Source organism: Chelonia mydas, chromosome 4 (genome assembly GCF_015237465.2).
Source record: "Chelonia mydas isolate rCheMyd1 chromosome 4, rCheMyd1.pri.v2, whole genome shotgun sequence".
Lineage (NCBI taxonomy): Eukaryota > Metazoa > Chordata > Testudines > Cheloniidae > Chelonia > Chelonia mydas.
In genome coordinates, this window is record NC_057852.1 from 123,667,319 (window position 1) to 123,679,536 (window position 12,218).

The 12,218-nt window shown below is 36.1% G+C and overlaps 1 protein-coding gene across 2 annotated transcripts in view; it reads left to right on the top strand.

The window, feature by feature from the left end:
• LETM1 (leucine zipper and EF-hand containing transmembrane protein 1) overlaps positions 1-12,218 on the top strand; it is a 69,314-nt gene extending 57,096 nt beyond the window's left edge. Inside the window, exons 11-14 of one of the 2 annotated variants that reach the window (XM_007055970.4) lie at positions 675-809; positions 1,553-1,743; positions 3,658-3,814; positions 7,719-12,218. In XM_007055970.4, the coding sequence (XP_007056032.2) occupies positions 675-809; positions 1,553-1,743; positions 3,658-3,814; positions 7,719-7,868 (633 nt within the window). In that variant the 3' untranslated portion in view covers positions 7,869-12,218. The remainder of the gene's footprint in view (positions 1-674; positions 810-1,552; positions 1,744-3,657; positions 3,815-7,718) is intronic. The other variant, XM_007055971.4, reaches the window with a different exon arrangement.

Consider the following 12,218-nt stretch of genomic DNA (forward strand, 5'->3'; position numbering starts at 1 on the left):
TTTGTCTTTATTTTAATTTCCTGGCTTCAGCTAAAGAGATTACTAGCCTTTCTCTAGTTCTGTTTGTTTGTGACGAGCCATTTTTCGAGTCTAGCTTCTGGTGTTCTCATTTTGGGATAGTTGAAGGTTAGGATTTTTTACTTTTAAATATTCGGTGTTTAAAAAGACACCAGTTTATAAGTCAGACAACTGTCTTGAAATGTGTTATCTGCTAATTTTACAAGTATTACCAAAGATTACTATAAATTTAAAGAGCTTAGAGGAGGAAGGAACATTTTTTTTCAATTGATATGTGCATTTCAGAACTTTACATAGAGTCAGTTTCATTGTTTCTTCTGTCAGTCATTTCCTCTGTTTGTGTTCTTTCACACAGCAACAGGTAGGAGAGAAACACTTTTTAAACAGTGGGGAAAAATGGCTGTGAAAATCACAGAAATTGCCTGAGGGGCTAAGGGACAATTATAGTAACAAAAACTATCTTTAATTCACTTTTTAAAAATGAGTAGATTGATTGTTCTAATATACCTAACATCCATGCACCAATCTCAAAATATCAGTCTATGTATTTTACCTGCTCTGAAACCTAAAAGAATACAGACTCTCACTGTGTCAATTTTTTTTCTGAAAGAAACCACAAATGTGTCATATGCTCATTTGGATACTTCACTTTTTAGGGTGAGGAAATAACCAAGGAGGAGATTGACATGCTGAGTGATGCTTGCACCAAACTGAAGGAAAAGAAGAAATTGTTAACAAAAGAAAAGGAGGAGCTTGAGGAGCTAAAGGATGATGTTCAGGAATATAGTGAGGTAAAGAATGGGGTGTAGAAGGACTATTTATATGCTTGCTCTGTCCATACATATTCTTAGAAAAACTAACCTTAAACGATAACAATTTGTTTTGTGTGCTGAGATAACCCAAATTGGAAATTGTTGGAGAGGCCTACTTGCTCAGTTATTGTGTGGTACAGTGTCATGCAGGACTGTCAGATCCTCAACTTGTGTAAGTTATTGAAGTTCAGCTGAAGTCAATGGAACTATGATAGTTTACATCAGCTGAGGATCTGGCCTCTGGTCTTAACTCCATGCTCACTGAGCTGACTGTGCTTTAGAGGCAGTATGATATGGGAGGGGAATGGAGTGCCTCTTAGAATCAATGGAGAACAATCTCTTAAATCTGTAAAGTGGTGTTCGTGCTGGCTGAAAGAAGTCCGGGTCCAGTTGTACGATACTGGAAGGATGTGGGGTTGAAATCCTAGGATGGATGAAAAGGTTTTTAATTGGGAGGAGGGGAACAGTTGAGGATTCTTAGGACTATGTAAGGGACATGTAGAACTAGCCACAATGTTAATTTAATGTCTAAAATTAACCTTCATTTTTAGTCTCTAAATTTCACTGTTCCCATGTGTCTGATAACAGCAATAACTGCTTCCTCTCCTGATACAACCTTTTTGATTTGCATATGACTCCTGCTTTTCTGTTAGACATTACTGTATTTGTTGTTGCAAATTTATCTTCTCATTAATGCTTTTTTGCTTGAACATCTCCTCTAGGATTTGCAAGAGATAAAGGAGCTATCTAAAACAGGACAAGAGGATGTGGTGGAAGAGTCTAAGGCAAGCAAGAGGTTGACCAAAAGGGTGAACCGAATGATTGGACAGATTGACAAAATTATTAATGAATTAGAGACAGACCAAAAGGTGGTGGATGGACAGTTGGACAGTGGTGCTAGCCCACCTATTGGGTAAGTGAATGATGGCAACACACTTCCTTTTCAAAAAACTCATTCACCGCCATCAATCTGTGTGGTAGGCTGAAACATGAATTCTTGCCTTAGGTTGGTTTGGAAAAAAATTAATAGCAAGGAAGTTACTTTGTTTCAAAAGTTTGACGTTCAGTTTAATTCTGAAAAGTGACTGCAAAAATAGCATTGTGGGCTTCAATCTCAGTGTCTCGGTGATCTCCTTCTCAAATCTGGTTAATATACAAATAAAAAGATGGGTTTCTCCCCAAACCCCGAGTCCTGCAAATTCAGTCTGAGCTTTGAGTCAGGATGGGTTCTTTGGGACTTTGCCTTCTTGTGCTTGACACCGGTAGTAAAGGTTCTGCAGGCCAAATCATGCCCTCAGTTACATTTGTGCAGAATACACCAACATTTTATCTTGGCGCGCTTTCTGACTTCCAAACAAATTCCATAAAGGTTTTTTATGCAGATATGCTACAAAATTCAAACCTCAGACACTCATGCAGTTCTGATTTCAGTAGGAGTCTCTCTTCCTGCCCCTCCCCCACCTTCAAAACTAAGGAACACCACGGCTCTCTCAGATTAATGTTGCAACCAGGCTGCAGAATCAAGTTTCGGGCCTCATTCTGCTGCTTGGTGTAGAAATATAAAAGAGAGTCTGTACCCCAAACAGTTTATAGTCTAAATAAGGATGAGTATTCCCTTTTTTATTAAGTCTTCACTGAGTTCCTAGCTTAATGTAAATTATTTCAAGTGCTATCGTAAGATTAAGACAAACATGATTAAAGGTAGTTGTAGGGAAAAACAGCTGATGATCAGTCTTAGCTGACAAGGAATGGCCTATATATTTTAATCTGGGCTTGCTGAATGTTTGTGGCCTCAAGTTACTTTTACCATTTGAGTCTGGTCACTGCAATGACCTCCATAGCCTCAGGATTGTCATGGCATCGGCAAAAGTCCAGGAATTTTTAATGATGGTCCAGGGAAACATCCTCCCCCTTCTGAAAAATCAGTCTGTGGCCAAAAACCTGAGGTTAGGCAGATATGGAGTTAAAACCGTACTAATAAAAACCACTTATCTTAAAGGATTGTTGATTTCATCATCTTCTGCATCTCTGTGTGACCTGGGTTGGAAGGTGTAAACTAGGGCTGTCAATTAATCGCAGTTAACTCGTGCGATTAACTCAAAAAAATTAATCATGATTAATCACAGTTTTAATCGCACTGTTAAACAATAGAATACCAATTTAAATTAAATATTTTGGGATGTTTTTCTACATTTTCAAATATATTGATTTCAGTTACAACACAGAATACTAAGTGTACACTGCTCACATGTTATTTTTGATTAAAAATATTTGCACTGTAAAAATGAGAAACAAAAGAGACAGTATTTTTTCAATTCACCTCATAAAAGTACTGTAGTGCAATCTCTTATTGTGAAAGTATAACTTGCAAATGTAGATCTTTTGTTTGTTACATAACTGCACTCAAAAACAAAACACTGCAAAACTTTAGAGCCTACAATTCCACTCAGTCTTACTTCTTGTTCAGCCAATCGCTAAGACAAACAAGTTTGTTTACTGAGGCAGGGTAGTGCTCCCTGAATGAATAGGACAAAGGTCTTTAGGTGCTGAGGAGCACACACACTTTACCAAACGTATTTCAGTTGTCAGTGGCTTCTTGTATTTGTGCAAGTCAGCATGTGGAAACCGTAAGAGTGAATATGTCTGGAGGATAAAGACCTATCTAAAGAACTCTAATAACTGATAAATAATTCACTTCTGCTTTTTTGTTTTCAATTCTTGATCAGGTTATAAACTTTTTGTTCAATATAAAATACAATTACATGTCCTTTACTATCCTTTTCTCTTCCTTCTTTACTTCTTTGTAGTAACTGTTTGCTGTATACAGGTTGTGTTTCCCCTTTAGGGAGAATCTCATCAGTATCAGCGAGCTTATTAGTGTGATGAAACATATCCAGAAGTTTCCAGAGAACAAACTGAATAGGATTGCTGAGGCATTAGATGAAAACCAGGACGGCAAGATTGATATAGATGATGTTGCCAAGGTGAGTCTGCAGAGTAGTTAAATAAAATAAAACCGGTATTACACACTTACAGAACTGCTGAGTTAGGCTACATTTTACAATTTTCACTTAATTTCATATTTGTTTTCTTTGCCCAGATCTTTATTTTGATCCTGCTGTGATTTAGAATATCTGAAGGATAGATCACTCTTTTGTGTTTGTGTTTTTAATTCATACTGCCCACTGCTAAATTAATGGAGACTTTTTACCACTGGTTTGGGGGATGTGTTCATGATTTGCCCCATATCCAGCATTCACCTCTTCATCCTTAAACCAGAAGGTTCTCTTTCCTAGTAAAAACCACATCTGTAGCTCTAACCCTCCCCTCCACAGATGAGCATATCATCTGGGATGCCTTTTGGTGGTACTCCCCATCTCTCCTACTATCCAGCCAACTTGACAGCTTGTTTTTTAATTAAAGCATTATGCTAGATATTTATAAATTAACTGAGTTTATGCACAATGCTTTGGCATATGAAAATACAGTTTAAAATAGTATTTGAGGAGGCAATTGGGAAGGGGGTAGCAAGGGAGGAAGTATTTGTTCCCTTCTCTTAAGAAAAGTGCTGTGAGATTTTTAATGACTACAAACCGTTAAGGCTGGTATTAGCCAAAATTTTTCCCTACTATATCAGAATACTAAACCATACGAACATATGAGAGAGATGCTTCATTGTGCCCTGCATTTCTTAAGCCAGGGCACAATGACAGTCGTCCTGAGAAGGGAGCTGTTTGTCTCTGAAGCTCCTCTGCTGTTGAGCTACAGAATCTCTTCAGTTTTGAAACTTTAATCCTGTGGAGTTTAGGCGTTGTGTAGCAACAGAATTTCACAAAAAGGAAAAGGAGGACTTGTGGCACCTGAGAGACTAAAATTTATTTGAGCATAAGCTTTCGTGAGCTACAGCTTACTTCATCGGATGCATTCAGTGGAAAATATAGTGGGGAGATTTATATACACAGAGAACATGAAACAATGGGTGTTACCATACACACTGTAACGAGAGTTATCAGGTAAGGTGAACTATTACCAGCAGGAGAGCGGCGCCGGGGGCGGGGGGGGGGGCGACGACGACCTTTTGTAGTGATAATCAAGGTGGGCCATTTCCAGCAGTTGACAAGAACGTCTGAGGAACAGTAGGGGAGGAAGTAGTTTTACGTTGTGTAGTGACCCATCCACTCCCAGTCTTTATTCAAGCCTAAATTAATTGTATCCAGTTTGCAAATTAATTCCAGTTCAGCAGTCTCTCATTGGAATCTGTTTTTGAAGTTTTTTTTTGTTGAAGAATCGTCACTTTTAGGTCTGTAATCAAATGACCAAAGAGATTGAAGTGTAGAATACAGTGGGGTGTATAAATCTCCCCACTGTATTTTCCACTGAATGCATCCGATGAAGTGAGCTGTAGCTCACGAAAGCTTATGCTCAAAAAAATTTGTTAGTCTCTAAGGTGCCACAAGTACTCCTTTTCTTTTTGCGGATACAGACTAACACGGCTGCTACTCTGAAACAGAATTTCAGGGACCCCAATAGTCTGAACCCTCCCAAGTTTCTTTTTGATGCGCATCATGCCCGCTTCCCATTTAGTGCACTTTGGATATTCTGGGTTGTGCTGTAAATACTGTCCATTTTCTCTCCTTCTAGCTGTCGTGTTCCATTTTTTTCTCCCTTCCCACAGTTTTCCTGGCCCTCCCCTGTTGTTTTCCTTTCTGTTACTTCAGTGGTGTGGAAGCAGCTCTAGGGATGTACTGAAACCCTTGTTAAACATTTAGATTGGTTCATTTGAAAGTCATTTTTCTGCTTTACACAAGTGATGACTTATAATAGCAGTGAATATAGTAAGAGCAGACTAGAAAATACAATATCTGGTCTGCTGAATCAAATTTTTTCCTTTTTTCCTCTTTAGTAAAAGTCCACTTCTTTTAGGCCTTCAGTTTTTTTAAAAAAAATTCCTTCATGGCGGCTCTGAGCTGTTGTTGCATTGAACTACATTTATCAAGTTAAATAAAGACTAAAAGCTGAATCCTTTCCTGGTGTAATTCCATTAACTTCAGAGACTTAGGTGGTTATACGAGAGATGAAGTTATCCTTAAATCTCTGTGGACTGAAATCACCACAGTGAAGTTGTATAGTATTTTATACAGGGATAACTAACTTTCTTCCTTTGTCTTCAAAAAGATTGAAAACCCTTTTAATTTTTTTTAATTAAATGTGATTTTTTGCTCTGCATTTGGTTTGCCTGGGCTTTAGGATCGTATGTTTATTAATAGCGTTTATCTATGATAATACTAATTTTTTTTATATGTCAAATTTTATTTTTAAAAAAGCTACTTGAGAAAAACTACAGATCCTGAAATGAGCTATTCTTCTGTTTTTTTAAAAAAAATCAAACTAGTGAGGGTTTTTTAAAATGCTATTGTCTCATCATTTTCCTCATGCTTTCAGATGATTAAAACTGTTAATTAGTAATTTATTTTAAAACCTAATATTCTTTTTAACTTGGTAATGCTCTTTGATTTTACTCAAGAGGAAGATGTTAAGTGTCTTAAAACACATCTGTGACATATATGGTAGTATTTGAGACACCATCATTATTTGAGTCTGTTTGAGACAACTATATTTTAGCTGTTGGTAAATTTTGATTTTACAGTGGTGATCACTCTTGTAGGATACAACCTGCTATTAAATTTTGGTAAAAGCAAGTCCACATAAAGCAGAAGTGTCACACTCATTTAGCAGACAAAAGCTGAATTTAACTTATGGTCTGTGGGCCAGGGTATAAATTTAGGACTATGTACTATCTTCAGTCCATGGCAGATTTCCCACTTCCTTTCATTTGGAGGTCTGCACTAAGATCAAGTGCAGAAAGTGGCCTTTTTGTACTAATGAATATCGGGTCTGCTTTACCACTGCATTATAGGTTCACACCAGTATAATTCCACTGGTTTACAGCTAATAACACAATTGTAAATCAGGTCCTTAGTTATGAACATTTTGTATTATTTGCTCAGTACTTTATTGTTGCATTGAGCATCATTCAGTGCGGGAAAAAAGTCAGCTTTAGAGAAACCAGTATTTCTGCCCTTCGTTTCTCTTCCTGCTTGTTCCTCCTGTTCTTCTATCTTAATTTCTTTTTCTCCAGCAACTTTCAGTTCCCACCCCCCCCTCCGTGTCCTTCAGTTCCAGCCACTAAAATGAATAGCAGTGTAATATTTCATGCTGATTTTAAATGTTGTCATTATTGGAATTTGAGCAAATACCTCAATGAGATAATGTGCGATGGAAGAGTTCAAACCTGAATCATCTTTTAAGGCTGCCTGCAGCCTTAGGAAGACACCACTGCATGAGGTTTACACTCGGTTCATGTTTGGAAGGCTTTCTTCACAATCAGTAAGGCCCACTAATATTTTAAAAAATGAAAATTCAGAATCTGAATGTCATGTGGCCTGCCCGCATAGTTATACCAAGCAGCCTCGATGCCTAACGCCCCTGCTCTAAGGGTCAGATTCACTCTAGGTTTATTTAGTGTAGAGAATGCAATCTGTTATAGCTTAAGCACCTTGAGGGACAAGCTTTTGTGCATCTGGTCCTTAATGTTTGCATGCATGTCCATAGCAAAAAGAACTTGACAAGGACAGTTCATTAGGAACTGAGTTTAGATCTCCAGCCACTTTACATGAGTCATCAAAAGGCCACTGGATTTTATAATTTTTAAAAATATTGCAAAACTGGATTTTAGTATACGATCACATGCAACCAGCGGAATAACTCTATTTTGCTTAGATCTATGAGAGAGAGCTATTTCTCTACTAGTTAGATTTAGGGTGTCAGAATACTTCACCTATGTAAAAATTAATGTTTTTGTGGATTTCCTTTTTTATGTTCATGTAGGTGGTAGAATTAATTGACAAAGAAGACATTGATATCTCTACAAGTCAGGTTGCTGAGATTATGGCACTGCTTCAGAAAGAAGAGAAACTGGAAGAAAAAGAGAAGGCAAAAGAAAAGGTTGAGAAAGAAGCTGTGGAAGTAAATAATTAAACTTCAGAATCTGAAGTAAAGTCCAATTTAACCAATACAGCTTATCTTCCAGTGTACTAAAGCCTGTATATATATCAGTTGAGCTTCTGTGATGATGAAAAATGTTAATGCTTTGTCTGTTAAATGAGTTTGCTAGTGGCAAATCAAAGGTATATTTTGTGGAATATGGAATCAAATAATTTCTATTATCAAGCAAGTGATTTTACCATCATTCATGAAGATGAAAACCATATGATTCTTTAAGAGCATGTTCTTCGCTATGGAATCACGTATTTGCAGTCATCACTGTGGTGTAGTGAATCACGAAACTTGATAGTTTCCAAAACATTAGTATAAATAGTGTATCTATCATGGAATAACATGTGTGAATGTCATTTATTTCCTTGCATCATGTAAACATCTGATCAGCAACCGTTAAACAAGGTCCAACATTGTTCTTCTGCTTCCTCCTTGAGCTTTTTGCATAGTTTAATATAAATTTTTCCTTTCATCAAAATATTTCATTTTCCCTTGACACTACTGAAGGGGCTGTGGCATCAATAGTAAGTGTTTAGATTATTTAATTTTTCTGAGCTTCATATCCGTCCGCTAAACTGTTGCTTTACTAATACAGAATGTGGCATACTCTGATCTCTTGTGTTAAATCAACTGTTTTATCTGTCACTTTTTTTATGAAAGAGAAATTCAGCAGAACTGAAACCTCCAATGAAGAATGATTTTTATGGGTGCCTTAAGCTTATTGTGATTGAAAAGTGGGAGTGGTTACTTCTAAGGCAGTTCTCATAATTCCATATGAATTATTAAAGCATTGGGGAAACAGGAACCTTTAACATACTTTCAGAATGTGTTCTGACACATAAATGGGAGAGTGCATGTTTAAATACAGTAGCTAAAGTAATTGGAAGGGGAAAATGCCAATGGTGGTATTTTACATATATTTTTAAAAATTGTAGTTATAACAAAATGTTCGTTCTCATCTACCTGAATCCTGTATACAACATAACAGGCTTTTTTACCTCTTGATTTTTCATCTCAGGTATGAAATCACTAACCACGTGACAGTCAGAAAACATTATGTAAATCTGTTCATCTCATGGCTTTACTTACTGCAATGTTACCAAATATCTGGTATAAACAATGTTTTGAGTACATGGTTTGCTTTCTGGTTAACTGGTTCTTTTATTCAGTTTCTTCTCTAATTAAGTAATAAATTAAATATTCGCAACTAGTGGATCTGGATTTACTACTCCATGTCTTTTTTTAAAAACTGAAGATTTAAAGCACAAATATTGACAATTTTAGTATATTAATTTATTTTCTGATAAGTCTAAATTTCCCCTTGTTTCTTAAATTTCAGATTTAATTTGCCAAGGAATACTAATATTATGACTTTCACCAGTGTTCTTTTCATTTTGCATCCAGTAGGTCATAGTCTCAAATTTTTGTAATTATCATATTTATACATGTTAAACCTGCAACTAGAATGCTGTACATGGAGGAGAATGGAGTCTGTACCTTTTTTTCTATAGTAAAAATTACGTACTGTTTCAAAAGTTTTGACTCCCAAACACATTTCAGTGTAATTCTTTATTTTTTTGTGTTAAATCTGAATTAGAATGACAAAAATGTTTATAGAGACATGGGATTGATATGGCTACAACTACCCTGTAAACTAAAATGTTTATAGAAACTCCAAGTTAGTGGAAAAGAATATAGTTTGGGCATTCTCACTTGCATGGTGGATCATTATATTTATTGAATTGCTTCTTGTACATTTTGCTGTGGCAATGTACAGTTTGTTAGCTAATCTTAGAAGCAGGGTAAAAATGTTTAGTTCACAGCTGTAGAACATTTTTAAGTCCTGTAAACTATGCAGTTTGTAAAGAAAGATGCTTACAGTGGGTAATGTGACTGATTCTCCTGAGAAGCACTGTAATTGCATCTTACTGAGTAAACTGTATTCCACCTGTGGACAGGTTGAAATTACAAAGTAATATGATCTTTGCGATTCTTTTACTGTATTTTTTTTTTAATGGATGGGCATATCTGCTTTCCTTTAAGTAAGGGTGAGGTATAGATTCCGGCATGAAGTCAGTTTCAAGATGTGTATTTATAATTTGACTATAACCTTCAAGGCTAAAACTTGCCCAGTATTCCATACTGTGGGCTGTACTTACCAAGGCATTGAGACATTTTGTCCCTGGTAAGTTTGGTTGTGTCTTTTGTTCATTTGAAATATTAGGTAGAGTGAATGAGAAAGGTGCTCTAAAGTAGGTGATGGATGTTTTTAAACAACATCCTTATTAAATGCATTCTGATACATTTATGGCTAAACGTTTTTCCTCTTGGACTCACCTGAAAACTGATATATTGAGATACTTGAATCAGTTAATTTAAAAGCACTGATTTCAATAACCAATGTCAGTTTCCCCTGTCATCTAAAGAGATTTAAATAAATCATGTATAAATCAGCAATAGCTAAATGTGTTAATTTATTTTGAAAAATATTGGACATCCAAGATATGTGGCCTAGAATTCTTAATGGCGAGCGTTATCAGCCATTTTATTAGTAAGTGGGCAAATCCATGACTAGCTAGACTTACTGCATGTTCTGCAGGTCTCAAAAATGTTGGCACGCTTCAGTTAATCACCAAGGGCCCCAAATGCAAAACCCTTCCTTGGGTAGTTTTATGGAAGTCTTTTAAACTACACAGGTTAATGGGGGTGGGGGTTTGGCAGGACTGGGCTTCAAATCAAGAGCTTTACTGCCTCTTATCTAGACCAAAAGAATAAATAAAATACTTCAGAAGGGATGGCTTTTAGATGTACAATAGCTGGTCATAGAACTTGCTCCTCTATGAACTATTTAATCAGGAGGTCTACATATTTTGTTTAAATTTATTGAAAGGTTTTATGATATTTGAATGAGCTTATGAGTTACACAATCTGATCCTTCAAACTCACAGTTAGGCAAGCAGTAAGATCATTGTTATATCTGTTTCAAGTTCAGGTAACGATCTGATTTGATAAACAATTTAGGGGGAAAATTACATATGAATCTTTATTACTTATGGCTTACCAAAAAATTCCAGTTTGACAACAGAGTTAGTGAAATAGAGCAAAGTAGTGTGTCCTTTATCTTCTGCCTATGACATAATTAGGTACTTTTGTAATTTAGTCATATTTCATCAGTTAAACAGTTCTTTCCAGCTCATGTTTTTTTCAAATACCCACTTTCACTCAGCTCTTCATCAGCAATCACATGCAATTGTTAAATCTGTCTGCCAGCTCGGTACCAGAAGGTTAATTTTATGGAGCACTTGTCATCTTTAAAAGATACTAATATTAACTGTTTTTCTGTTTGAGTGCCACATCTAACTTTTAGTGATGGTAATGGGAGTTTTTCCATTGAGTTCAGTAGGAATTGGATCAGACCTGAAAAAGGCAGTTTTTCTTTTTTTTGCCTCATTTGTTTTGATCTGTACATTACACCCTACCAAAAAGCATTAAAGAAATTCATAAAGCTCTATAAACTTGAACTAATATCTTAAAAGAGTATTTGAAATAATTGGCAGGGGGCGGAGGGGGGAGAAAAGCAAGATCTTAAATGCGGACAGGATACATGAATAACTTTCAATTACAAACCAGTAGTCTGAAAGCTTTTTGATTCCCAAGACCTGAGTTTTTGAGATTCATTGTTTTTCTTGTAAGAATAGATGACCTCACTAATTCCTGAAGTGTGCAGGGAGCTGCATTCATGTAGGAGAAACACAGAACATTAAACTTGGGTCTTGGCATATAAATGCTTTTCAAATATCTTTGCTTAGAATGTATAGCTAGGGCCTCTGATCCTGCAAAGAGAAATGTGTGGGCAGACCTATGCCTCTGTACAGAGCTGTGTTGATTTCATTGGGGCTGCATGCAGGCATGGATCTCTTTGCCTTAAATGGTAGGCTTTGTGAAAGGGACTGGCTCTTCTGATTTGTGCAGTTTGGAATATTACATGTAATTTATATATATCTAAACATATGTGCTGTTAGTGACTTAAGCTTTTAGATATTTTAGTATATATTTTTAAAGCATTTGTTTACTTTGAACTTGAGATTTATTTCAAATTATGCAGTATATTTTTAATTTTAAAGAAGTCCCATATTTAATTCTACTTTTTGAGATTTGTTGTTGCAGTTTAAGGAGTTCAGCCCATTTAATAACACTATCGAAAGGTCACTTGCTCTCTGTGCTCTGAGCATACTGGTCCTAAACTTGCCACAGTACAATATAAATTTTTGGGGGGAAGTTTATTAAAATGTGTAATGTCTTCAGTTTTAATAAACTTGTAATATTTTTACA